General features: G+C 36.7%; 1 protein-coding gene across 3 annotated transcripts in view; it reads left to right on the top strand.

The window, feature by feature from the left end:
- Positions 1 to 27,851, top strand: part of CENPC (centromere protein C) — a 130,180-nt gene that overhangs the window by 68,894 nt on the left and 33,435 nt on the right. For 2 of the 3 annotated variants that reach the window (XM_037829897.1, XM_037829896.1), the window contains exons 5-9: positions 1,508 to 1,607; positions 4,229 to 4,514; positions 5,489 to 5,701; positions 8,928 to 9,541; positions 21,060 to 21,251. In XM_037829897.1, coding sequence (XP_037685825.1) covers positions 1,508 to 1,607; positions 4,229 to 4,514; positions 5,489 to 5,701; positions 8,928 to 9,541; positions 21,060 to 21,251 — 1,405 coding nt within the window. Of the gene's footprint in view, positions 1 to 1,504; positions 1,608 to 4,228; positions 4,515 to 5,488; positions 5,702 to 8,927; positions 9,542 to 21,059; positions 21,252 to 27,851 lie in introns of those variants that run through there. The other variant, XM_037829898.1, reaches the window with a different exon arrangement.

The raw sequence follows: 27,851 nt of genomic DNA, 5'->3' as shown, positions 1-27,851 counted from the left end.
TAGTGTAAATTTGTCTGATTCCGATTTCTCCATTGCTAGCCTGTTTAAACTCTCTCTGGTCTAAGTTAATTGTTAATAACAGTGCTACAGTGGACATCATTATTCATGCCTCCTTGTGCATGTTGTAAATTGAAATTCTCTAGGATATGCACATTTGAGGTGAAATTATTAAATACTGTCAAATTTTTCTACAAAATTGTTTACTGGTTTTCTTTCCCACTTGTAGAATATAAATGAGGGTTGTCTTTTCTAGATTTTAAAAATTTATGGCTTGAAACATTTCATAAAAAAGGAAAAATATATATTGCATGTAAGGTATTAAAAATAAAATAAGTGAACATCCATGTACCCATCACTTATGTGTATTATTCTAATAGTAATTATTATTTCTAATACTTTTGTAATATCTATCTGATCTATCTAATATCTTTCTGATCCTATTTTTCTCTGTCTTCCTCTTGTGCAGAGGTAACCACTGTCTTGAATTTCACATTTATCATTCCAGCCTTTAGTTTATAGTTTTATCATGTATGAGTGTGTTATAACATTTGTATCAGCATTTTTGACACTACTTGTGTCAGATGTCCCACTGCCATCCACGTGTTTAGTGCTTTGCTAGAAGTACTTAGGGGGCTCAACATGTAGTTGTACTCATGGCTGAGATTTACTATAGTTACATAGTCAGTGTAGACAGCTGGAACAGAAAGAGAAAAGAAACACATCAGGCAGAGTCTGGAGGAATCCATGTGCAGGTCTCCTGTGTTCTCTTCCAAGGGGCCACCCAAAGTATACTCATTGCCTCCAGCAGTGAAATGCGGTAACAAATATACAGTGCTATTGCCCAGGGAAGCCAATTTGAGACTCTCAGAAGGTCAGTGGTATTCACCATAAATTGCACTGTTCATACAAACAGGCAGACTGGCACAGTAGGCACAACCTTATCAGTTGGTAATGGAGGGAACATTATGAAAGCCAAGATCCCAGATGGCAACCAAAAGCTAGCCCTGCAAGTAGGCCCTTCAAATGATCTGGCTTGCTATATTAACTCTTTCCTACATAGAATGATTCTCAAAATACTGTGTTGTTTTACATGTTGTCTTGTCTGTTTTGAATTTTACATAAGGGATTTATTCTATACTTCTGCAACTTTTTTTTTTTTTTGGTTTAACATAATCATTTATGATGTTGCTGTAGTTTATTCATTTTCACTGTTGTATATATCATATTCTGTTTTATAAATATAGCACAATTCATTTATCCAATCCCTTGTCAGTAGATAGTATTTTGTTGTTCAGAGCAGCATTGTTTCTGTGATTAGGTTATATGCAATTTCAACTTGACTAGATAAGCTATATTGTTTTTCAAAGTAGTCATTTAAGTTTACAACTCTACTAGCTGGTTTGTGGTTTTTAAATATTTGTTTTTTTCCATTTAAAAAACAAATTCGTTTAATCAGAATTGGTAAATTAATAAAATAAAGTGAATGTTGTATCTCTTTCATGTTCAGTGCCAGAAATCCCTTCCAGAGTCAGTTCCAGTTTCTTCAAGGAAGGAAGAAGCCTGTCTGCCATTCATTGTAGAACCAGGTGAAGCTGCTAACATATCAGGTTGGTGGCATTTCCATGGATGTTACTTGCCTAGATACATTTTACAAGTTTAGAAATTCTAAAGGTGGTACATGTGTTGGTTTGAGTGACAAGGTCAGGGTCAGCTAGGGTAGAACTGTGAAATGGATGAAGTTGTTTTTCAATTTCCTCGCAAGTTCATAGCCAGTTTCCTTTTTCTCTCTGCTCCTTTTGCTCCATTTCCTTTTGTTAGTTAATGTGCTACTACTTTTTAAAGTTTTGATTATTTGTATTTTTCACGTTTTCAGAAATATTCCGTTTGAGATAATAGAGTCAAAGATTTAAAAGAGAAAGCTAATAATTTATCCTATCCTCCCACTGAGGTAACTTTTGAATCCTTCTCTACCTTTACTGGTTCTCATAAGTAAAAACATATGTAAAGGTGTGTGTGTGTGTGTGTGTGTGTGTGTGTGTGAATGTATGCGAGTGCTTTGAGAAGAGACTATTATGAATTTCTTTCACATTAACAATGTATGAGAATACCTTTTATCTGATAGATAATTTTATGGTGTTTTTTATTGCCAATCTGATGGGTATTAAGTAGTCTCATTGTTACTTCAGTGTCCATTTCCACGATTGCCACTAAGTTTGAACACCAAAGTGGACAACAGATCTGAATGTATTCCTCACCAAAGCATATATACAGATGGCAAAAAAAGCTTACGAAACCATATGCAACATCATTTGTCATTTGGGAATTTCAAATTAAAACAACAGTGAGCAATATCACTACACACACCTATAAGAATGGCTAAAATCCAAAAAACTGATTCTTTTTATAACTTCTCTTTGTGCATTTCTGTTTTTTCTTTTGTTAAAAGATAATTTGTAATAGATTGTGAAAACATTTTTATGAAGCCTCCTTTAAAATTCTTGTCAAAAAATTCCAGTATCTGATTCATCTTGGTATTGATCTCCATGGATCAAATTTTCCAAAATTGTGTTTTTTCTGGTTTCTGGTGTGATGAGCATTTCGATTATATCCTTTACCTTTTGGTTATGTTAGGAGATTCTTGATCCTGTTTAAATCTTCTGTTAAAGCAGGTAGTTTCCCTGTTTGGATTTAATGTATATGTTCTGGCTTAATTTTGTGGATTTTATTTCCAATGACAGATAGTTTTCAGAGTCCTTGCAATGGTATTCTGGTCTGCTTCGTTTTCTAGTGCTGTTGAGGTTTCAGCTCAGTTCCTACTAGTGCCATCTGGAGTGGGTAGAAGGTGCTTCCTTGAACTGCCTGATGTCCTTGGCCAACTTATGTGGGGTTTGGGGTCAAAGCTGTTGGGCCTTGGTCTCTTTATGCCACTGGATTAAAGGACAGGGAGATGCGGGGCTCTCTGATGCTTTCTCTGCTGGATCAGACTGTCAGCTGATGCTCTGGTTGTAAATTGGGGGCTGGGATCGCCTGGTGTGTTACTACAGAAAGTAGATCAAAATGTTGTCTTGGACTCTGAAGCAGGATCTGAGAAGGTCAGAAACTTCTCTCCTCTGCAGCTGCCAGTGAATCGGACCAACTGCCTTCCCGCACTGTGGAGTTGGGACATGATTGGTCCAGGGACTAGGTTGGCCCAGGCCTTTTCTCCTTTACTGCTGCCTGCCCATAGGACTTTTGGAGCTGGTGCTGGCATAGCTCAGGGCTTCACTGTTCTAACACAGCAGGTGGATTGGAGCTGAGTGTCCACCAAGTTGTGGAGTGAAGCACAGTATGGCTCCCCACTCAGTCTCTTTTGGGGTTTCCCTTCTCTAGATCCTTTGGCCGAGTGCAGACTTTTCTTTCTTGTTGTTTTGTTTGTTTGTTTTTCCCTATGCCTATTGACATTTCTGGTTGCAGGCCTCTTTGATTCCCAGTCTAGGGGCATATGCATAAAAAGAAAACCCATGGAACTTACCACATTGTCATTCCTTAAGTCTTGAGGTTCCTAGCCAGTCTGTCATCTTCTGTCCACTTTTCAAAGTCCTATTATTATTGTCAGATTGGTAATTTCCGGAGCATTTAGTTATATTTAGAGGAGAGAAGGAGAGGAAAGTGAGTTTATGCCATCTTGTTCCATTTTAAATTTTTTAATCTTTGTTTTTTAAGAGTATGAATCAATTGGCTACTACCCAGCAGTCTATTTTTTTTTGTTGATATTTGAAGGTTGAGACTTGAGAAGTATTTATATCTATCTATCAATCAAGCATATATATCTTTCTTTATGTATTTATGTATACATCTGGTTGCTCTAGCTTACTAACTCTTAGCACTCTTACTAACTCTTAGCACAAGAAATAATCTCATAATTTCTTTAGGTTACATCATTACTTTAGCTGTATCTGGATTTATTAAAATCTCAACTATGTATAGATAAACTTGTGAAGTTTCCATGCTTGAGGATTTCTGTCATTTGGAAACTGCAGATATCATGGACTAAATACATGCCTCAGTTTCACAAATTAGAACTTTTTAAGTAATTATGCATTTTAATTGTGTATCTTGTTTCTATATTTAATGGCCTGTTAGTCTGGTGAAAGTTGTTCCTAATTAAATTACTGCTGAATTAAAGCACGTTGGAGTCTAATATTATTTTTTTTTAATTGACAAGTATCTTCATATAATTTTCTTTCAGTACAGGCTCATGAAGTTCATGAGAAAATTCTGGCAACTGATGTTGGTTCTAAAAATACACCGGATATGAAAAATGTGTCAAGTAGAAAGCTAAATGATCATCACAGTGAAGCTGATGGAGAATTTTACTTATCTGTTGGCTCACCTTCTGTTATTTTGGATGCAAAAACATCTTTCTCGCAAAATGCTATTCCATCTACTGCTCAAAAGAGAGAGACTTACACTTCTGAAAAGTCAGTAAATGTGCTGTCCTCAAGTATGGAAACTTCTCTTAAGACCAAAAAAAGGTAATCTTATATCTAAATAATGTCAATCCTACTCTAAAAATTTTATCTTTTATATTAAAAAATGGATTTCAGTCTTTTATGTAGTTTTATAGTAATAAATGAGGAACATTAAGATGTTATGAAAAGACATTGTAAACATTCAGTATATATCCAGTTCATATTTAGTCAGGTTTTACAGTGTACTTTGAGAAGTTGAGGGTAAAATTTTCTACAATCTAGGAAAAATGTGTTTTCTTTCTGCTAATAAGTTTGCTGTAACTTCTTAAGGCAAATAATTTGTACTTGCTCTGTGTTATTTGTAATTGCAAGGTAGGTTTGTCTCAGGTCAATTCTAGGGTTGCAAAGCATAAATATTAATGGGGATGAGTTGTGATAAACCCAGATTCATTTCTTGGGGCTTTTCCTTTGGCCTGCAGGAAGCAAAGATGATCTTCACGAGACTTACCTTTGGGGACCTTGCTGCAATGAGTGTAATTTCTGTCTAGAGCCCTGTATGATCTCTGGGGCCAAGGAATTAAGTTCATTCTAAGACTTTACTATTCAAAGTGTGATCTGTGGCTCAGGATTAAGAGCAATGGCATTATCTGAGAGCTTTTTAGAAATGCAGATTTTCAAACCTATTCTACATCTACTGAATCAGAATTTGCATTTTAGTCAGTTTCTCCTGGTTTTTAAAATTCACTTTAAATGTTTCAGAACCACTGCTCTAAGCTACACATTTCCTTGGAGTATAATTTAACCATTCTTTCCTCTTATTTTTTTCTATTGATAGAAACAGAATTATTTTTTTCTGGGCAATTCACTTTGTATTTGTGTAAGAGTTTATAAATCAGCATTTATAGATTATAAATAAAGCCCAGTGCAAATTTTTGTAAGTGAACTGTGTTGTCACTGTTAGGAAGTTCAGGTAGATTTAAAATACAGCAAATTTTGTGATAGTATTCAGCTTGCCTACCTTTTGCCTTTTAATATAGGTTAAACTTTGATAAAGATATTTTGAAAAATGTAGAAATAACAGATAAAGTATCAGAAATTGAGGATAAAGTGTCAGAAGGACCACAAAAGAGGAAACCATCAGGAACATTTCAGAAAAGAACACAAGATATGGAATATGAAATTCAACCACAAGCTAAAAAGAGTTTTTCAACAATGTTTTTAGAAACTGTAAAAAGAAAAAGTGAATCCAGGTGAGTTAAGAAACTGTCCTTTGAGTTCTTTCCAATTCTGTGAACAATATCTGAAGATACTCCTAATGCTATTTAACTGTAGAAATTAATCTTGTAATTGACACAAATAAGACAGGTAAGTTGATGGGGAAATTTTGCTTGACCAGTAGGTAGAATGTAGTTTCTTGCCAGTAAATCACCTTTAAGTCAACCTTTTAATAGGTCCTAAATTAGTTGTGAAAGAAAATAAGTATATTCCGTTCTCATTGCTTCTGCTTTTCAACACTTTGTAGTTTGTCTATATGGTATCAAAAAATGAAGGCATTGTTTAGAGAGAAAATTATGTCAGGGTGCCTGTATTTCACTATTACAGGTTTTAAATTGTTTTTCTGTTTCGCCTGATTGTGCCAATAGAAGAAGAGCCCTAAAATAAATTTTAACATGTTCTTGCTTACTTAAAAACCTCCAGTGGTTCTGCAGTATTCATGCAGCGATTCTTGACTATGGCTGCACACTGTACTAGACTAGAATCAGTGGCAGCCAGGATTGAGAACCACTGGTCTGTAGAATGAACTTCAGATTTTTTATCTGGTATTAAGGCGTTCACCCTTTCTATTGCACTGTTTGTACTAATTTGGTGTACTCATTTGCCTATTCATCCCCTTTTCCCCTTGCCATCTGGCAATTTTCATTTTCTTTTAAGGTCCATGCTAGGTTTCTAGGTTTTTTCAAGGCCTATTCAGCTTTTTAAATTGTTTCCTGGCTTGTATTATCAGCTTAGCTATTTTATGTATGTTTTTCTTAGTAGATTAAGACCTAATCCCTCCTTTCCAGGAGTTTATAGTTTCTTTGGTATTTTCTGTGGTATCAGAGTACTGGTAAACTTATTAGCAAGTTTGTATAAAAATGAACAAATGAAATCCTTCTTTTGCTCAGTCTCTCTTCCCGTAATTGATTGCTCAATTATACACATGTATATCTTCTTTACTCTATGTATGGATGTTGTCCCCACAGTCAGAAAAAAATACCTTATACTCACGGGTTAGTGCACATCCAAAAAAAGTAATTTTTTTTAAATGTGATTTCTGATAAACAAGTAAGTAGAGTTAATTTTATATCTACTTGTTGCAGTCAGATCTAACTCCTTACTATTTCCTATGTTTTCTTGCTTCTTTGCTTTTATTTATAACAAGATTGTCTTTCTTACAGTTCTTTATGGTCAAATCTTATCTGTTCTTTAAGATCCAGCTCAAATGCCATAAAGTCTTTCTTGACTTTTTCTGCCTAGCCTGAGGTAATCTTTTTTTATTCTGAACTTTAATAGTGTGAAAGATATTTCCTAAGGATATCTTTTGTTTGACTAACTGGTTAGGAGAGGAACACATTTGGAGAGTACTTATTGTTTGGAGTTTGGAAAGCCTTCATTTTTAAATTTGTAACATTACTTATGTACAGAGACTGATAGATATTACAAATAATATACAGTAATGCAGAATACCTATTTGTAACAGTTTGGATCTTTTTTAAATGTTGAAATATAATATTTCTGTTTAAACATTAATTCATCATGGTTTTCTACTAGTGTATATTAACTTTGTTCTTTGATAGTTTTCATAATGAAGTTTTCTAATTATATAAACTTGTAAAATTCTACCTATTTAAAGACAGTATATTTCTTAGCATGTATGCTGTTTCACATTATAATATTTATAAGAGATTAAAAGCCTAGAGAGTGTATTTTCATTTCATAGTATTTTTGTTTTTCTTAATGAAAAGAGAAAAATCAGACTTGATAATCCAATTCTTCCATTTTAGGTTTGCAACTCTTATGGTAAGAATAGATGAGCAAACTACCCAAGTGAAAGAGTCAGAAACAGGTGTGCATATGCTAGTGTTGGAGTTTGGATGTTTACCCTGAGTTTTTTATTTTGTATGTCTCACTTCAATATGTAGTTTGCTTAAGGCTTTTATCATAAAAAGTAGGAAAATGCAAAATGAGACCATCAGATTACCATCGTTTGAGTAATTCTGTCTCTAGAAAGCATTTTTCCAAATAATTTGAAGAGGTACTCTTTAATCCCAATGCATTGGTTTTACTTTACCACCTCATTAAATGTGTGAATCACTTTGTATTTACTTAACATGTACATGCTTTTATGAAAATTACTGTTGAGGTTAGATTAATAGACTTTATTTTTTAGGGAAGTTTTATTTTTAAAGAAAAATTGTGTAGGAAGTACAGTGTTCCTGTATTGATGTTATGTTATAAACCACAGGATTGTAGCTGAAATTTTCATAACTATCTTACCATTTTATGACATTGGGTTTGGCAAATAATGATACTATTCATGATCTAGGCTTTCTATTTTTTAGTAAAATAAATTTTGAGTTAGGGATGTGGAAGGAGAAGGTTAAAATGGGGAAATATCTGACCTGGTTATAATGGATTATGTGGCATTGTATGCTTTGTATAAGAGTTTTCTTAGAATTTTTTCCCTTTTCTGAGGCTAGATTTCTTTTGTGCTTATGCTGCATTTTGGGATACACTCCATAAATTTCTATACCATGATTACATATTACAATTTTAAAAATACACGATTACATTATTAACACATATGAGAATGTGTGAAATATTCAAACTTGAATTAGTGATATTAATAATTTTTATGTTCTTTTCATTCAGCAAATATTTATCTGGTGTTGCTATGTATGAAGTCCTGTGGGCTGTAAAAAGATCAGAAGAAATTATCCTTAATCTCTTATAATTTAGTAGTATTCTCTTAGGATATTAGATCTGAAGGTTTTTGAGAAATAATCTTGCCCACTATTGTTTTGGATATGAAGAAATTCAGGCCCCGGGAGACATCTCTACAAGAGTGTAATTTTAATATAACATTGGTGGCATGCATTTTGGACTGTGAGTCAGTATATCTGGTTTATAATAATACATCTCTTATTCAGTATTTTAATATATAAAATTAAGAGCATCAAATTAGTTGATGTCTAGAGTTTCTTCCAGCTATAAAATTCTATGATCCAGTAGTGTTGTAAACTGAGATTATTAGATGCATAGAAATGCAATGGAGGGAGATTTTTAAGAGTAGGGGAAATTTGAGGAGACATTTGAATTGCTCTTTAAAATGTATATAGATTTTATTTCCTGTGTAGATTATTTTATTCTCTTCACTAAGCAAAGGCAAAGCCTTCATTTTTTAAAGCTATTGTTTATTGTAATACTTTGTTTTAGTTCTGTTGTTAGGCATATAGCAACTGCTCCACCTCATTCATCTTCTCCAAATGACGTGAAGTTGTTAGAAGATGAATTTATAATTGATGAGTCAGATAAAGGTTTTTCAAATCAATCTTGGATTATAATACCAAGGAAGACTGGACTTCCAAAACAATGCACAAGATCTCCTGTTGAGAGCACTGTACTTCTTGAAGGAAAGAAGTTGAGAGAAAAACATCACAATATAACATCTGAGACTTCAACAAATGGCAAACAGTCACATAAAGCTCAGTCAATACAGAAATCTAAGCCCTCTGAACAAAAAGAACTGGGTAGAAATTGTGCTTCGACAGATGAAATGGAAAATAATTATAGATCTACAGAATATGTATTGTATTCTCATGATGCAGAAAAATCGTCTGGAAATAAAAGGACCATAAAACAAAAACAAAAAAGAAAATTTAAGGCTAATGTAGTTGAAGAGCGGCTTGATATGGAACACTCTAAAGATAAAAACACAAATATGTCATGTATAGCCCAAGACAAATTTGAAAGAAATTCAGACAGAGATATGGAAAAGTGTGAAGAGATGAGAAATGATCATGTTTCCAGTAAAGAGATGCTATCTATGGGTATGTATTTATATTAAATATTACTATAAACATCGTTCCACCACTTCATCTTTTGTAATATACCTATTTAGCTTTAAGAAGTAGAGAAAGTAGATCCAAGTCTACAAAAGAACCTCAAAATCCTACAGACCCTTTCCCACTATCTCTTTACTCTATTTTACATATAATTCAATTCCACTTACTTGATTTTTGTGCAGCTTCTAAGATGGTAGCATATATAGACAGAGAAATGAGAAGGAAAGGCTGATAAGTTGGTTATCAGAACACAAATAAGAGAGAGACATAAATTCTTGAGGTTTATTAAAATTTATATTGGAAAAAAATAGGATAGTGTGGGGATTAATTCTAACAGAGAAAAAAATTCGTACTCTGTTAAACCATGCACTCATTTATGTTAATTACTAAATTCCAGACATTGTGTTGGGCACTGAAATTACAAAGATTGCTAAGACACAATTTTCTGCTATTAAAGATCATTCTGGTGGGTTTTGTGGGGCAACGTACATGTACTGGATGATAATGGAAGCACAAAGAAGACTGATCTAACAAATATGGCAATAAACTTTTATCTTTTGGGTGACCACAAAATTTATCATCCAAACAGGGATACTTTTGAGAGAGTGAGGGGATGTCAAGATAATAGGTATAAACTGGGATTATCCAAGGTAAACCTAGATGTATGGCCCTACTTCTGTCATAAGTGAATGGTGTTTGGGGTTTGTGATGATGATACTGAATCATCAAGAAAAGGCAAATTTATATTCTTTGTACCTTTTTTTGGTAATAGAAAAGTTGTTATTCTTACAGAAAGAATTCTCTTTTAGCTAACCAGAAAACTCTCTTTCCTGGAATTTTGTATGTGCCAAGAAGTTCTAGGTGACAAATATTTTATTACAATATTGTTGCTGAATAGAAGGGAGAAAAGAGTCTCACTGAAGCAAAAAACTTGTTAGTTTTTTAAAAAAACAAATTCTACTTTATTATAGATATTTCTTCTTCAAGTATTTTAGCATATTTTTTGTTTGGTTTATAATATAGACTTTTATATCACCTGAATTAATAGTTGACAGACTTCAGTTTTGTCTGTGTCCCTTCGTGTGTTAGAAAAATTCTACTTAAGATAGAGGGAAAAAGCCACTAGGGGACTTTCTAGTTAGTGGACAACATTCATAAATGTCTGCTGTGTCCCATATGCTTTTTAAATTTTTTTATTTTTTATTGTTTTATTTTTTATTGTGGAATATAACATATCATAGAAGTGATAACTTTCCAAGTGCAATTTAACAAGTAGTTAGAGAGCACATTTCAAAGAATGTTACGGTTATAGTTCCATAGTTTCAGTAATTTTCTTACTGTGAAATATAACATGTATACAAAAAGGTGATAACTTTCAAACTACAATTTAACAAGTAGCTATAGAACTAATTTCAAAGGATGCTATGGGTTACAATTCTACCATTTCAGTTCTTTTTCTTCTAGGTATTTTAATACCCTAGCAACTAAAAAGAAAATTATATAGAGATTCAGTATTCATAATCCTTTGTTAAATTCCATCTTGTCTGTTGCTACCCCTTTCTCTAGTTTAATCACTTTCCCGATCATCAGGGATGTCTAGGCAGTGACCACCCTAACTTGTTCATGTTGAAAAAGGATGTCAACATTATGGGAAGAGGGGACAAATCTGGTTGATGTTCTTGGAGAGGCTATTGCCTCTGTATTGTGGGACTTACTGGCATAGGAGTTCTCTGGGGAATTTAAGTTTCTGAAGAATAAATGTAGTGAGTGAAACTGTTTTTTATAGCTTCTCAGATAGGAATCCAGGTATTCTTTAGGATTTTGGGGACTACTGTTGACTTGGGCTTATCATACTATGGCCATTTGGCATAACTAGCTGAAGCTTGCGTAGCAGTAACCTCTAGGACAGCCTCTTGACTCTGAATTCTCTTAGCCACTGAAACCTTATTTTTTTGCCTTTCTTTTCCCCACTTTGGTCAAAAAGGCATTCTCAACTCCCCGATGCCAAGGTCAGGCTTATTCCCAGAATCTATGTCCCACGTTGCCAGAGAGACTCATTCATCTGAGGAGTCCTGTCCCACATTGGGGAGAAGGTGAATTTATTTGCAGAGTTATGCTTAGAGAGAGTTCACATTTGCGCAACAAAAGAGGTACGCTGGAGGTGACTCCTAGGCATAATTATAGGTGGGCTTAGCTTCTCCTTTAGAATCATAAGTTTCACAAAAACCAAGCCTCAAGATCAAGGTCTTGCTTATAAAGTAGGGAGCTTCTAAGTTCACATAGCATATGCTATGTCCACAATAATCCATCCATATCTCACATTATCATTGTTTAGTTGTACAGTCCTCGTGCTCCATTTTAAACAGTTCTTATGACCCAACACACCTCGTGACTCTTTTCAGCCCTTAATTATTTGTCCCTAGTATTTGTGTGGTACTAGTATGGTACTCCTATTAATTATAATCCCTAGTATGCAATAAGTAGATTTTTCCCGTATACCATTCTGTTGTCAGCTCTCTACTAGTGTCATACCTTAGAAGTATATCATGCAAGCACCTATCTATATTTGTAGTGCTGATCTGTGGGATACATACCTTTAAACAAACCCTTTCAATTCTGTTTGCCTTCAGTACAGCTCTGATACTTATAATCATCACCCCATCCATTCCTATACCTTTGAATTCACAATCATTAACATATCTGAACATATTAGATTATTATTCCCCCTCTACTAGCTTCTGTCTATCTCTAGGTCCTCAATATTCTACATTGTTAGGCATTGATTTTGTATTGTTCAGGGAGTTCATAGAGTAACATACAGTACCTCTCCTTCTGTGTCTGACTTATTTCACTCAACAGTATATCTTCAAGGTTCATCTATATTGCCATGTTTCAGGACATTTTTCCTTCTTACTGCTGCATAGTAATTTTGCGTGTTATACACATTTTGTTTATCCACTTGTCTGTTGAAGAACATTGGATTATTTCCATCTCTTGGCAATTGTGAACAATGCTGCTATGAACATTGGTATACAAATGTCTGCTTGTGTCACTGCTTTCAAATCTGGGTACACACCGAGAAGTGGAATTGACGGATTCCCAAACTGTCTTCCACGCAGCTGTCCCATTATACATTCCCAGCAGCAATGATTAAGAGTTCTAATTTCTTTACATCCTCTCCAGCATTTATTGTTTCCTGTTTGTTTAATGAAAGCCATTCTTATAGGTGTGAGATGCTATCTCATTGTGTTTTTTTTTTTAATGTAATTTTATTGAAATATAGTCACATACCATACAGTCATCCGAAGTGTACAACAGTTGTTCACAGTTTCATCATATAGTTGTGCATTCAACACTATAATCAATTTTTGAGTATTTTCATTAGTCCAAAAAATAAAAATGAAAATAAGAATAAAAGTAAAAGAAAACACTCAAAAATCCCATACCCCTCCTCCACCCCTCATTTATTTTTTTCAAAATTCAGTTGTATTGAATTGAATTGAATTATATTGAATTCACATACCATACAATCATCCAAAGTGTACAGCAGTTGTTCACACTACCATCATATATTTGTGCATTCATCACCCCAATCTATTTTTTGTACATTTTCCTTCTACCAGAAAAAGTGAAAATAAGAAAAAATAAAAGTAAAAAAGATCTCCCAAATCACCCCCCCCACCCAATTTTTCATTTAGTTTTTTTTGTTCTCATTTTTCTACTCATCCATCCATACACTGGATAAAAGGACTGCAATCCACAAGGCTTTCACAATCACACTGTCACCCCTTGTAAGCTGCATTGCTATACAATTGTCTTTAAGAGTCAAGGCTACTGAGGTGCAGTTTGATAGTTTCAGGTATTTATTTCTAGCTATTCCAGTGCATTAAAACCTAAAAAGGGTTATCTATATAGTGCATAAGAATGCCCACTAGAGTGATCTCTCGACTCCATTTGGTATCTCAGCCACTGAAACTTTGTTTTGTTTCATTTCGCATCCCCCTTTTGGTCAAGAAGATGTTCTCAATCCCATGGTATTGGGTCCAGATTCATCCCTGGGAGTCAGATCCCATGTAGGGGGAAGGGCAGTGATTTCACCTGCCGAGTTGGCTTAGCTAGAGAGAGAGAGGGCCACATCTGAGCAACAAAGAGGTACTCAGAGGGAGACTCTTAGGCACAATTGTAAGCAAGTTTAGCCTCTCCTTTGCAGTAACGAACCTCATAAAGGGAAGTCCCGTGATAGAGGGCTCAGCACATCAAACTGCACGTCCTCAGTGTTTGTGAGAACATCAGCAACAATCCATGTGAGGATGCCCAACACCCCGGCATTTTCCCTCAGCTCCTCAGGGAGGCCCTGCATGTATATTTTTATTCTCTGTCCAGATTACTTTGGGATGTGTCACTATTTCACACTAACCTATGTAAACCTACCAGGTGTCACTTCCTATTAAGAGTTCCATGTAATTATGGTATTTGAACAAACTGTGTGAGGTTAATTGTTTAGGAAATATAGATCTTGCACCAACTAAACATCTCTTCCCTTGGTCTCACATGGAATTTGAAGTTTTAAAATGAAGTCAGTATTATTCTTTACCCTTTGGCCCGATTTGCCCTATTCCTAATCACATCTGCTTCATTCATATCTCTAGTTGAAGTCTGGATTCGTTTTCAGCTTTTTTAACAGTTGCTATATGTGCTAATACCGACATTCATATCTGCTGAGTTCTAGCTCTGAGTTTCATATGTCACACAGATACCCAAAGTTCCAGGGATTGATCAGGTTATACACAAAAGGATCAGCATCTCGGAATCTGGAGATAGCCATTACAATTCAGGAATAGATGTGACTGCTGAAAGAGCTTACAGTCTAGGGACCATTAAAATAAGCGTTACCCTGATAAGTTGTGCTCTAATGTTCAATTCTGATTTTACACATTGTAGTTTGTCCATATTGGTGAGGCATTATAGTGTTTACCTCTGTTTCTGGTGTACTTCACTCAAAACACTGTCTACAGGTTCCATTCACCTCGTTGCATGTCTCACAGCTTCACTCCTTCTCGCAGTAGCTCAATATTTCCTTGTATGTACACAACAGTTCACCATTCTGTTCCTTAGTCGATGGCCTTAGGCAACCTCCACCCATTGCAAATCATGTATACTCTCTCTATAAACACCAGTGTGCAAATCTCCATTCATGTCCCTACTCTCAGATCCTCCAACTAAATGCCCCCTAATGAGGTTGCAGGACCTTATGGCCCGCACATACTTAGCTTCGTGTGGAACCATTCCACTGTCAGAAAGGCTATACCGTTCTGCCTCCTAACCAACAGTAAATACGTGCGTCCCTCTCTCCATGTTTTCTCCAACACTTAACCCTGTTTATATTTTTCCATACAATTTTTTAGAGCTATATTCACATACCATATAATTATCCACAGTATACAATCAGTTGTTCATGGTATCATCATACAGTTGTGCATTTATCACCACAGTCAGCACTTGAACATATTGATTACTATGAAAAAAAAGTGTTTTTTTAATGAATAATAAAAAAGATAATAAAAAGAAAAATAAAATATCATACAATACAATACAATAGTAGGGTCAGACAACAACACCACTACCAAGAATCCCATATCCCTCTCTTATATCCCCCTCTTATACTCATTTAGCTTTGATATATTGCCTTTGTTACATTTAATGGAAGCATATTACGCTATTACTGTTGACCATAGACTTTTGCTTTGATTATATTTTTTCCCCACTACCTTCCCCTTTCCAACAGTCTGCATGGTTGACATTCATTTGTTCTCCCATATGCAAGAACAGTTTTATATTTGTACATATAGTCACAATCGTTGACCATTCCAGTTTTTGCTAAGTTAAACAATCCCAGTCTTTATCTTCTATCTTTACCTCAGGTGTCATACATGCTTCTAGCTTACCTCTTTCAGCTTTACTCATGGACATCTTTTTTTCAGCACACTTACAATATTGTGCTACCATCACACAGTATTATGCTATCTATTTCTGGGTCTTTACAATCAAGCCTGCTGAACATTTTGTAGTTCTTCACATCAAATGCCCAATCTCTACCCTCTTTTTATCTGCTGATAACCTGTGTTATCAGCTTTTAACTCCAAGTTTGCTCATTAATGTTAGTTCATATTAGTGAGACCATACAGTATTTGTCCTTTTGTTTCTGACTGACTTCTCTCAACATAATGTCCTCAAGGTGTGTCCACGTTATTATATGTTCCGTGTCTTTGTTCTGTCTTACAGCTGCGTAATATTCCATCGTGTGTATGTACCAGTTTGTTTATCCACTTGTCCGTTGATGGACATTTGGTCTGTATCCATCTCTAGGCTATTGTGAATAATGCTGCGATAAATATCGGTTTACAAATGTCTGTTCGTGTCATAACTTTCATTTCCTCTGAGTATATACCTAGTCATCAAATAGCTGGGTCGTATGGCAAATCTTTACTTAGCTTCCTGAGGAACTGCCACACTGTCTTCCAGAGTGGTTGCACCATTCTACATTCCCACCAACAGTGAATAAGTGTCCTCTTTCTCCACATCCTCTCCAGAACTTGTAATTTTCTGTTTTTTTTTTTTTGGATAATGGCCATTCTGGTAGGTATGAGATGATATCTCATTGTGGTTTTGATTTGAATTTCCCTGATAGCTAGTGAAGGTGAACATTTTTTCATATGTTTTTTTACCCATTTGTATTTCCTCTTCAGAAAAGTGTCTGTCCATGTCTTTTGCCTATATTATAATTGGGTTTCTTGTACTATTGTTGTTGAGTTGTAAGATTTCTTTATATATAAATGATGTCAGTGTCTTATCAGATACATGGTTTCCAAATATTTTCTCCCATTGAGTTGGCTGCCTCTTCACCTTTTTGACAAGGTATTTTGAGACACAGAAGATTTGATTTTGAGTTGTTCCCATTTATGTCTTTTGAGGAGTTCCTATTTATTTTTTCTTTTGTTGCTTGGGTGTAAGGTCTAAGAAGCTACCTCCTATTGCCTCCTATTACTAGGCCCTGAAGATGTTTCCCTATATTATCTTCTAAGAGTTTTGTTGTGCTGTCTCACAATGAGGTCTTTGATCCATTTTGAGTTAATTTTTTAATAGGGTGTGAGGTAAGGGACTTCTTTCATACTTTTGGTTATGGATATCCAGTGCTCTCAGCCCCATTTGTTGAAGAAACTGTTCTGTCCCAGTTCAGTGGATTTGAGGGCCTTATCAAAAATCAGTCGATCATAAATCCCGGGATCTATTTCTGAACTCTCAATTCTATTCCATTGATCAATACATCTGTCTTTTTGCCAGTACCATGCTGTTTTGACCACTGTAGTTTTATAGTAGGCTTCAGTGTCTGGAAGTGTAAGTCTTCCCACTTTACTTTGATCCATAATGTCTTTTATTTCCAAAAGAGCACCTATTTTTTAAATTTACTCCTTCAAATTCTTATTTATGCTCTTGTAGAGTCTTCTTGAGTTCCTTTATTTCTTTAGCCATCTTGTTGGAGTTGTTTTGGAGATTTGTTTGTACATCTTTAAATAATTTCTCCAAATTTTGTGTCTCTTTCGGCTTTTTAATTTGTTCATTTGGCTTGTCCATGTCTTCTAGATTCTTCAAGTGATTTGCGATTTTCTGTTGTCTTTGGGGCGTTTGCTTGCCTTGATAAGGTTGTTTTGGAAAATACAGGATTATTTGAGCATTAATACATAATTTGGGGAAGTTGCAGCTCGCAGGAGTGCAGTTTCCCTTCCTACCAGTAGGTGGTGCTCTGAAACCGGTCTTTCCCGAACTTCTCCTAAGCACTGGGCGGAGTCCAAACCGGGTGGGGATCCAATTGATGCTCCAGTTCTCCATGTGCACTGGGGTCTGTCTGCCCTGGGGCTGCGATGTGGGCTCTGAGCAGTTGTCAGTGAGTCTGTTCAAGGGCACTCTCCAGATCATACGTGCTCTGCTCTCTGCTTGCCATGTGCCCTCGAGCCTCTGATGTGTGAGTAAGGGCTCCTGATGCATTGGTATGGTGCCCTCTTCTATCCCTGCTTCTTCCCCCTACTTCTGTTTGGGGAGAGTAAATGCTGCCTCTTAGGTTCCCTCACAGGAGCTCCTGGTTATCTGGCTGTGGAGGACCACCTCCCCAGCTAATTGCCAAGGTAGCTGCATTGGAGTGGAGAGCCGCTGCTCACTCCCTTGCTGGGAGGTTGTCTCGCTGCTGCTGGCCCGGAAGGCCAACCCGACCAAACAAACCCCATCCCTGAAGGTTCCTCTCCGTTTTTTTGTCCACATCTCCTCCACGTACTGTGGTGGACCCTCTATAGCCGGTCACACCCCAAAACCACAGTCCCTGGCATCCTCTGGCACCTCTATAGTTTCTTTCATGGAGAAGCCTATTCCGCCTCACCTACTCTGCCATCTTCCTGGAGGTTTCCGAAAGCTTTTTATCATAACTTTTCTTAAGAAAAAGCTATATGAAGAATGCCTGAAGGGCACTCTCCACAATTTTAAATCTGAAACATCTGTTGAGTTCCTACTATATTCAACACGATTTTTCATGTATGTTAAATTCATCTGTATCTAGATAGGCTAGTGAATATAATGTTCAGATTAATTAGCATGCCACTTGTATTGGTTTTCTATTGCAGCCATAACAAATTATAATAAATTTAGTAACTTAAAATAACACACATTTATTATCTTACATTTCTGTAGATCAGAAATCTGATATGGGTCTCACTGGAATAAAATCAAGGTGTTGACAGGGCTGTATTCCTTTCTGCTGGCTCTAGGAGAGAATCTGTTTCCTTGCCTTTCCCAGCTTTTAGAGGCCACTCATATTCCTTGACTTAGCCCCCCTTCCGATCTTTACAGCCAGGAACTCCAGCCTTCTCACGTTTAGAATTTTTCCTGTCTCTTCTTGTCCGATCTCTATGTGATATCAGCTTTCAAGGATTCATGTGATTAGATTGAGCTAACCTAGATAATCTGAAATAATCTCCCTCTTTTGTCACATCTGCAAGTCTCTTGCTATTTAAGGTTACATATTCACAGGTTTGGGGGATTAGGGCATACACGTTTTAGGGGAGCCGTTATTCTGTCTACCATAATCAGTTTTCAAAGAATAATAATATTGTTTCCAAACGCATTTTAATCTAAAGATAATTTTTTCTTTTACTCAAAAGGCACTTGAGAAATTTGTAATGCCTAAACTGATGGCTTGGATTGTGCCAACTGGCTTTTCCACTTTTGATGTCTCACAGGCTTCTCAAATTGAACATGCTAGAAACTAAATTTCCCCAAATTTTCTCCTCATCTAGTTTTCCTTTTCTTCATAAGTGGAGCCGTAATATGTCTAGTAGCTTAAGAAAAAAAGTCGTGTCATCTTTTAATTCCTCTTTTCTTTATCTATCAACCCACATAAAATCAGTAACTCTTTTGAATTCTACTTCTTAAATGGCTCTCAAATCTGTTACTTTTCTACATCCCTCCTGCTACCCTAACCTCCTTAGCCATATGTTTATGGATGTTTATGCACATACTCTGGCGTCTGCCTATCTCTCTAGGTTCATCTGCTGGGTTGTTCTGTAATGAATTTTTCAGTTTCATGAACAGACTACTTTCTCTCTCAACTGTGGGCCTTTTAATATGCTGTTCTCTGTACTTAAAACATTTTTTCCTAACTGTGCCCTGTCCCCTACAAGCTCTGGTCTCAGTTTAAATATCACTATCCTTGATTACATTCCCAACCCCCATATGTTCCTAAGTATGCTCCAATAGCATCCAGTACTTCCCTTTTCATTTTATCAAACATATAATTACTTGCTGAATTTCTGTCTTCCCTTAGAGTATAGATCAGAGCTCCATGAGAGCAGGGACCATGTCTGTCTTATTTCTAAAATAATTCCCCAGATTTTAGCCTAGCAGTTATCATCAGTGTTGATCACTGGAATACATTGTTGTCATTAATAGCAGTCATGCTACCCATGTTCATGAATTAGCTTAAAAAAGCTAATGTGAGCAATCATTTAGGGGGAAGAATGTTGGATAGCACTGTTGCTGATTTCATTGCCTAGTGAAATACTGGCTTCATTCTGAATTCGCTGCCTATTTATTGAGTACTTGTGTGCCAAACATGATGCTATATATTATAGATAGTAAAGATAACTAAGATTCAGTTTTCATTCTAGCCTAATGAAGCATTAGCTTATTTTCGCTATAATATTCTGCTCCTCCCTATTTCATTGTTTGACTTCCTTCTGTGTCTTCTTTATTAGTTTTCCATATATCACATAAACTTCAGTGACTTCTCCCCACATTCCCCAAGCTTAATAGTTTGACCTTTGCTCCTCTTTTACATTCACATTTTGGGAAGACTGTTCCTTTTCTTTGTATATCATGTTTGTGTGAATAATTTCCCCAAATTAACCTTAGTGAAACCTCTCGCCCCGTTTTTCCAGCTTCCATGATTACAGCCCCTATCCTGTTTTCCTTTCTTTATTTTCTTTTTGTTTTTTATAGTTTAATATGTAATTATATGATTATGTATAATGGCTGCTCTGTTAGTCTTACATATTCCTATGCAGTTTATTTACCTTATGAACGTTTTCTATTTGATAGGATTTTGAGTTCTTCATTTGACCTGTAGAATCTACCTTTTGCTCAGGTGCTTGATAAGTGCTTGTTCCTTGCTTTATTTGATGGTCAAGAAATTTTTCTGTTTTGATTTAACCTCTAATGTTTTAAACCTATTTCTAAGAAAAAGAAATTCTCTATTGTCAAACCCATTTTCATGTCCTTGTTCCTTCTCAGCTGCAATATTTGTATTATAATAGCTTATATTTCCCTGTTTTCCCTTTCCTCCTGGTTATCAGTCACAAATACAGAACTAAAATTTATCTGTCCCTTGTGTCAGAGTTTTTTCTTACTCATCTGCCTTTGTAGTAAAATGAAATTACTATTGATTCTAAACCTTTTAGTAAGCTGTTTATTGCTTGCCATATCCACTGTTTTCTTCTACTTCTACATCCTTTTTATTGATTTCTCTCCAGAAAAACTATTTTTTTCCATATAGAAAATGTCTAATTATTGAAAATTTACTTAAAACTTCCCAAAATTAGATTGAGAAAAATCATTAGTAATTTCAAAACAAAAACAATAATTACCTATTTTTACCTGGGACATTGGTAAGTAGTAGGATGGAGCCATATATTTTATTTTTCCTATTTAGAAGGTGCTTATTTTTGGCTTAGAAGTAATTATCAAACAATGGAAAAGTTGCCTTTGAATGGTAGAAAGTTAGAGGTCTTACTGACAATATGATGCCTTTTAAAAAAATAGAGATGAGATAAAAGCCCACAGTATAAATTTAAGAAGTTCCTACAATTGAGAAATATTTTTATTTTTAAAATCTGTTGTGGTCTTCTGAAAACTTTAATTCAGTAGATTATGAATTATTTTTATGGCCTTTATTTTATTTCAGGAAAGAAGAAAAGTAGTACCAATGTTTCTCATAAAGAACATCAGAAAAAAGATAAGGAAGAATCCAAAAACAAGCGTTTTTCAAATGGGCTCAAGAACAAACTTGTACCTGACAAAGTGACTCTGACTATCACAAGAAGTCGAAGAATTTCCAGGCGTCCATCTAATTGGTGGATGGTAAAATCAGAGCAGAGTAAGTGTTTGTTTTTATTTAAATTATGTTCATTAGGAGCTCCTAAGAAATCATTGCATAAAGGGGTATCTTTATTTAGATTTATACTCCCGTTCTACAGAGAAAATCTCATGAGGACAATAGAAATATTGAATCAATTAATTAAAAAGTTATTCATTAAGGCTCTACCATATACAATATTCTAGGTATGGAGATACAGCTATGGAAAAACAAAAGCCAAAAACAAAGTCCCTGCTCTAAAGCAGCTTGCATTCTACTGGGGAAAGACAAACCATGTAGATCTACAATGTCATGCAGTGATGGGTGACAAAGGACACAGTGGTAGGTGATGAAGAAAAATAAAGTAGGTAATACAAGCATAGAGATGGGAAGGAGATGGCAGGGGTGATGGCAGATAGGAGGAGAGAGCAGGATATTGTTTTTATAAAAGGAGTTGAAGAGGCCGCTATTTAAAATCACAGCTATTAATAAAGTGAGGGAGGGAGCAATACAGATAATTTGGAATGGGGTACTTTGGGCCAAGGAAATAATATTTGCAAAGGTCCTGATAGAACATGTCTGGCACATTCAAGGAATATCAAGAATGCTAGTGTGGCAGGAGCAGAGTGAGGTGATCAAGTCAGAGGCAGGCTGAGATGAAAAGTTTGGATAAAGTGCATTGGGAAGTGCACTGGAAGGTTTTAAGTAAAGTGACATGGTTGATTCATCTTTTAAAAGGATTATTCTTATTGGTTATGTAGAGAAGAAACTGGGGCCAGGCAAAAATGGAAGCACAGAGACAAGCTAGGAGATTGTTGGAGGGATGGGATACCAAGGGCATGGACCAGGTAACATTGAGATCAGTGAGAAGTGGTTGGATTTAGGATATTACTGATGGATTGGGGTGCAAGAGAGGGAGGAATCTAGGATGACTTAAAGACTTTTTGCTTGGGGAATTACCATTTACTGAGATGAGGAAAACTACGGGAGAAGCAGATTTAGGAAAGATATCAAGATGTCAGGTTTTGATGTTAATTTTGAGGTATCTGTTAGATATCAAAGTAAATATGTTTAGGTAGGCTGATAAATGAGTCTAAAGTTCAGGGACGAGATCTGGAAGGACATATTTAGGGAGTTTTCAATAGGTAGATGATATTTGAAGCTTTGACAGTACTTGAAGTCACCTAGTAATAGCTGGAGAGGTGAAAAAGCCAAGGATTGAGCTCTGGGGAACTCCATTGATAGAAGGGGGAGGAAGATTCATCAAAAGAGACTGAGAGGGAATTGTCAATGAGATTGGAGGAAATAAAAAGAATTTAGAACTACTGAAGTGAAATAATGAAAGTATGTTAAGGATGGAATGATAAACTGTGTTAAATGCTATATTGATGGTCTGAATCGGATGAGAACTAAGAATTGACATCATGGTTTTGGCAACACGGAGTTTGTTGGTCACCTTGGTAAAAAGAGTTTCAATGGAATGGTGAGATCAGAAGCCTGAGTGGAGTGAATTCAAGGGAATGGAAAGTGAGGAAGGAGAAGACAATAAGAAAAGGTGTGGTAGTGGATATGGAATCATGGAAAGGTCTTTTTTTATTTTTATTTTTTTAAATCTGTAGAAAGGCAGGAGATAAAGACAGGATTACAGTCCTTGAGTAGGCAAGGTGTAGGGTGAGTGATCTAGTGTATAGTACATGTTAGCCCTAGATAGGAGCAAGGACAGTTCACCATGTGGAAAACAATATGTGGGGACAGATGGAAGGGGTTGGTAGATTTGATGGTAGGAAGATGAAGACATACTTTTCTGGCTGCTATTTTCTCAGTGAGATAATAAGGTAATCAGCTAAAAGTGAAGTGGGAGAGGGAGATACTGGAAGTTTGAATAGAGAAGAAAAGTTGTGAAATAGTAGACTGGCAGTGAATTAACTAGGAAATGTAACATTGTTGGAGTGCTGAGCTCTTGAAGCCTGTGGTCATAGAGTGAGATCAGTCTGCATGTTTGGTGTTCTTCTGAAGATATTTTCAATTCCTGTACAGGTGCAGAGTGGGCAAGACTTGGATTTAACCAAGGGTGAGGTTTTTTCAGGAGCTTCTGATAGAGGGAAAAGGGGCAAGAGAGTTGAAGTATGCAAAGGAATGATTATAATGATAATCATGAAATCTAAGCTGGAAAGGAAGTAAGTGGAGAAGTGAAAAGAATTGAAAGTAGATAGGATGAATGAATTGAATGAATTGGTAGTCCCAGAGAGTAAGAGTTGTTGTAGAGGGGAATGATGGTGTTAGATAGTGGGGTGCTTGAAACTGAGATTTTGGAAGTACTGGAATGATCGCAGGCTCGGCTATGGGAATGAGAGGCTGTGAAGGAATGGAGGGCAAAGATTATTAGAAGTCTGAGTATTCAGATCATGAGAATGGTGGGAGAATAGTGCTGGGGAATAATTGTTAAAATTTTCAATGAAAGCAATGTCATAGACTTGGAGCCTGGAAAAGTCTTCCCTCAAAAATAACTAATGAAAGGACAAATCCCACTTGATTGGAACTTTGGAGGATAATAGGTACTGCAAAAGGACTCCACAAATGCTGAATTGGGGAAAAAGAGAAACATACAAAAAAACAATAGGAGATCTATGACTTGGACCTGCCAGTCCGGAACCCTCCCTACTTGGTCCTGCACAGCTTATGAGTCACAGAGAGACCGCACAGCCTGGGCACCTCCTGCCATGAATACAGACCATACATCCACTCACAGAAGTGAGTTAGAACCCCATGCTTATGCAGGCACAGGGACCCTAGTCTGCAAAGCTTCAGGGCAGAACAAGCAGCTAATTAGCACATGCATACAAAAAGGCCCCCAGGAAATAAAGGAGACCATGGTAGAACTGATGGCAAGAGTTGCACACACTTAGCCCAGTCTCTGATTGCTTTATCACCTACATGAAGAAATGGACCAATTTGGAATGATCCTTGGGTGGAATAACCTAACAGGGAAGTAACCAGAGGCAGAAAAGCCTCATGGAATAAAATGAGGAGGAAAGCTGAGCTTCTTGTAAGTCAGGACAGGTTCCAGAACTGAAAAGTGTAATAAGAAGACACTGAGTAAGGGAGAAAAGTTAAACAAATCATGCAAGCTGGGGAGAATATTCTGCACAAAAACAAACAGAATGGATCAGGATTCATGCAAAAGGAACAGAGGAAACGAAGCTGTCTCCTGGAGGTGAAGCAATTTCACATAAAAGGACAATCTTAAAAATTGTACCGCATATCCAGGGCAAGAATCAATTGCAAAAGACCTGAGAAAATCTGAACAGTTAAACGCAAACTACTCTAAAGGTCCAATCTAAGTTGGAATAAGTGTCAAAGAAGAAGCTTACCACATAGCCAATTTACAATAAAACCCTAGACAAGAAGAGAAATTGACTTTCAGAGTTTACACATCAAAATACTCAGATGCCTAGACATCAGCAAAAAATTACAAGCTATAACAAGAAACAGGAAGATATGGCTCAGTCAGGGTAACAAATGTAAAATTCAGAAAAGACACAGACTGCTGAACAGCTAATCAAAGAAGTTTAAACCAGTCTCCTAAATCAATTCAAGGAGATGAAGGAAAATATGAATAGAAGTAAACAAATGATGGTTATACAGCTAAAGGATATAAAACCTGTATGTGAGCAAAAAGAAGAATTAGAAAGTTTAGAAAGAAACAACACAAATTATAGGGATGAAAGTACAATAATGGGGACTAAAAATTCACTGGAGGCATGCAACAGCAGGTTTGAACAGGCAGAAGAAAGAATGAAAAAATTAGAAGACAGGACCATCAAAATCATACAGTCTCCAGATCAGGTAGAGAAAAGAATAGGAAAAGTTGAGTAGTGTCTAAAGGACTTGAGTGACAGCATGAAGCATACCCAGATAGGCATCATGGGAATCCCAACAGGAGAAAAGAAGTGAAAATGGGCAGAAAGAATATTGAGGAAATAATGGCCAAAATTTTTCCAATTCTTATGGAAGACATACATGTCTGAGAAGTGCATTCTTCAAACAGAATAAACCCAAACAGACCTACTCCAAGACACATCCTAACCAGAATTTCAAATGCTAAGGATAAAGAGAAAATTCTGAAAGCAAGAGAAAAGCAATTCATCACATATAAGAGATCCTCAGTAAGAGTAAGTGCTGATTTCTCATCAGAAACTAAGGTGGCAAGAAGGCAGTGGTATGATACATTTAACGTACTGATAGTGAAATCTGGAATATCTATATGATACTTAAGAATAACTTCCAGATTGACCTGATTATTTGAGATCCCTCAGCCACTGAAACTTTGTTTCATTTCTTTTCCCCTTTTAGGCCAAGGCAGCATTTTCAATCCCACGATGCCAGGGCCAGGCTCATCCCTGGGAGTTCTGTCCATTGTTGCCAGGGAGACTTAAACCCTTGGGAGTCACGTCCCATATAGGGGGAGAGTAGTGAGTTTATATGCAGAGTTGGCTGAGAGAAAGAAGCCATTCTGAGCAACAAAAGAGGTTCTCTGGGGGTGACTCAGGCATAATTATAAGTAGACTTAACTTCTCCTTTTCTCCTAAGTTTCATAAGGGAAAGCCCCGAGATGAAGGACTTGACTTACTAAATTGGGTTTACCTGATGCTTGTGGAAATACCAAGAATTCCCCAGGTGAGGAAGTTTATTATGTCCACATTTTTCTCCAGTCCCTCAAGGGGATTTTGCAAATACTTTTTTATTTTCTGCCCAAAGTACTCTGGGGTGCATTGGGGTATCATATTAACTTGTACAGAATAACAAGATCTCATTGTCCTGGAAAGAATTTAACCAAGAATGTAAAATAATTTTATGTGGAAAACTACAAAACTTTGCTAAAACAAATCAAAGAAGGCCTAAATAAATGGAAGAACATTCTATGCTCATGGATTGGAAGACTAAATATTGTTAAGATGTCAATTCTACCCAAAGCAATTTACAGATTCAAGCCAATTCCAATCAAATCTCAGTAACTTTGTTTGCAGAAATGGAAAAGCCAATCATCAAATTTATTTGGAAGGGCAAGGGGACCCAGATAGCCAAAACCATCTTGAAAAAGTATGAAATTTGAGGACTTGCACTTCCTGTCTTTAAAACTTATTACAAAGCTACAGTGGTCAAAATAGCGTGGTCCTGGTGCAAGGGTAAATACATAGATCAATGTAATTGGATTGAGAGTTCAGAAGTAGTTCTTCACTTCTATGACCAGTTGATTTTTGGCAAGGCTGCCAAGTCCACTTAATTGGGAAAGAATAGTCTCTTCAACAATTGGTGCTTGGAGAAATGGATATTACTATCCAAAAGAATGAAGGTGGGGAGGAGTGAAGATGGTGGCATAGAGAGGAGTGGAAGCCAATTAGTCCCCCTGGAACAATTCATAAACTACCGAAAAACTAGTAAATAACCTGGAATAACTGTGGGGAGACAAACATGACTGTCCACTCATCATACACCAACCTGAATTGGGAGGAATGCCCGAGATCGTAGCATAAAATCTGTAAGTAAAAACTGCGGACCCAAGCCGAGAGCTGAGAGCCCCTCCCTCATGGAAACCTCGTGGTGCTAGAGAGCAGCACTCTCCGAACAAGGTATGGACCTCAGCCCAGTTCCAGATGGGGTTTTAATGTTAACCACTCAATACAGACTGCAAATTCCCAACCAGCAGACAGAGGCTTTTGGTGATGACTGACCTTGGAGAGTCAGGGGAGGTATGTGTCTCTGGACAGGGAGCCAGTGGATCGGGTGCTATCTCTGGCCAATGGGTGAATCTGGGAGCTTTCTGTCACTTTTTCTCTCTCTCATCCTGGGCAGCTCAGAGGAGAAAGCCTCAGCCATTTTAAAATCTCAGCACTCTGAGTCAGAGAAACAAAGATCTATTTATATGCAAATGACCCCTCTGGAGGGGGCATAGCTTCCCAAGAGGAAAGGGAGGGGTCCAGCTCTACTAGTTGCCTTACCAGAACCAGAACCCAAAGCCTGGGGAAGGAGAGCCGCGGGCCACACCCCCTTACACCAGCCCTGACAGGCTGACAGGCGCACCTGCTGGGCAGAAAAGCACAGGGTGTGTCAATCCTCTAAGAAAAACCATCAAGGAAACCAGACACTGAATATTTCCTCCTTCTGTGACCTGAGCCTGTTCTTGTCTGGGAAAACCTGGTTGGGGTGGCCTAGGAGGTCAGATGCCTAGACAACAGAAAACTACAACCTACACTAGGAAAAACGAAGTTATGGCCCAGTCAAAGGAACAAACTTACACTTCACCTGAGATACAGGAATTTAAACAACTAATGCTAAATCAATTCAAAAAGTTTAGAGAAGATACGGCAAGAGAGATAAAGGCTATAAAGAAAATACTGGGCCTACATAAGGCAGAAATCGAAAGCTCAGAAAAACAACCAGCAGAATCTATGGAAATGAAAGTCACAACACAAGAGATGAAAGACACAGTGGAAACATACAACAGCAGATCTCAAGAGGCAGAAGAAAACATTCAGGAACTGGAGAACAAAACACCTGAAAGCCTGCATGCAAAGGAGCAGATGAAGAAAAGAATGAAAAAATATGAGCAACGTCTCCAGG

This window comes from Choloepus didactylus, chromosome 3 (genome assembly GCF_015220235.1).
Source record: "Choloepus didactylus isolate mChoDid1 chromosome 3, mChoDid1.pri, whole genome shotgun sequence".
NCBI classification, from domain to species: Eukaryota; Metazoa; Chordata; class Mammalia; order Pilosa; family Megalonychidae; genus Choloepus; species Choloepus didactylus.
This window is presented reverse-complemented; position numbering and strand designations above follow the sequence as displayed.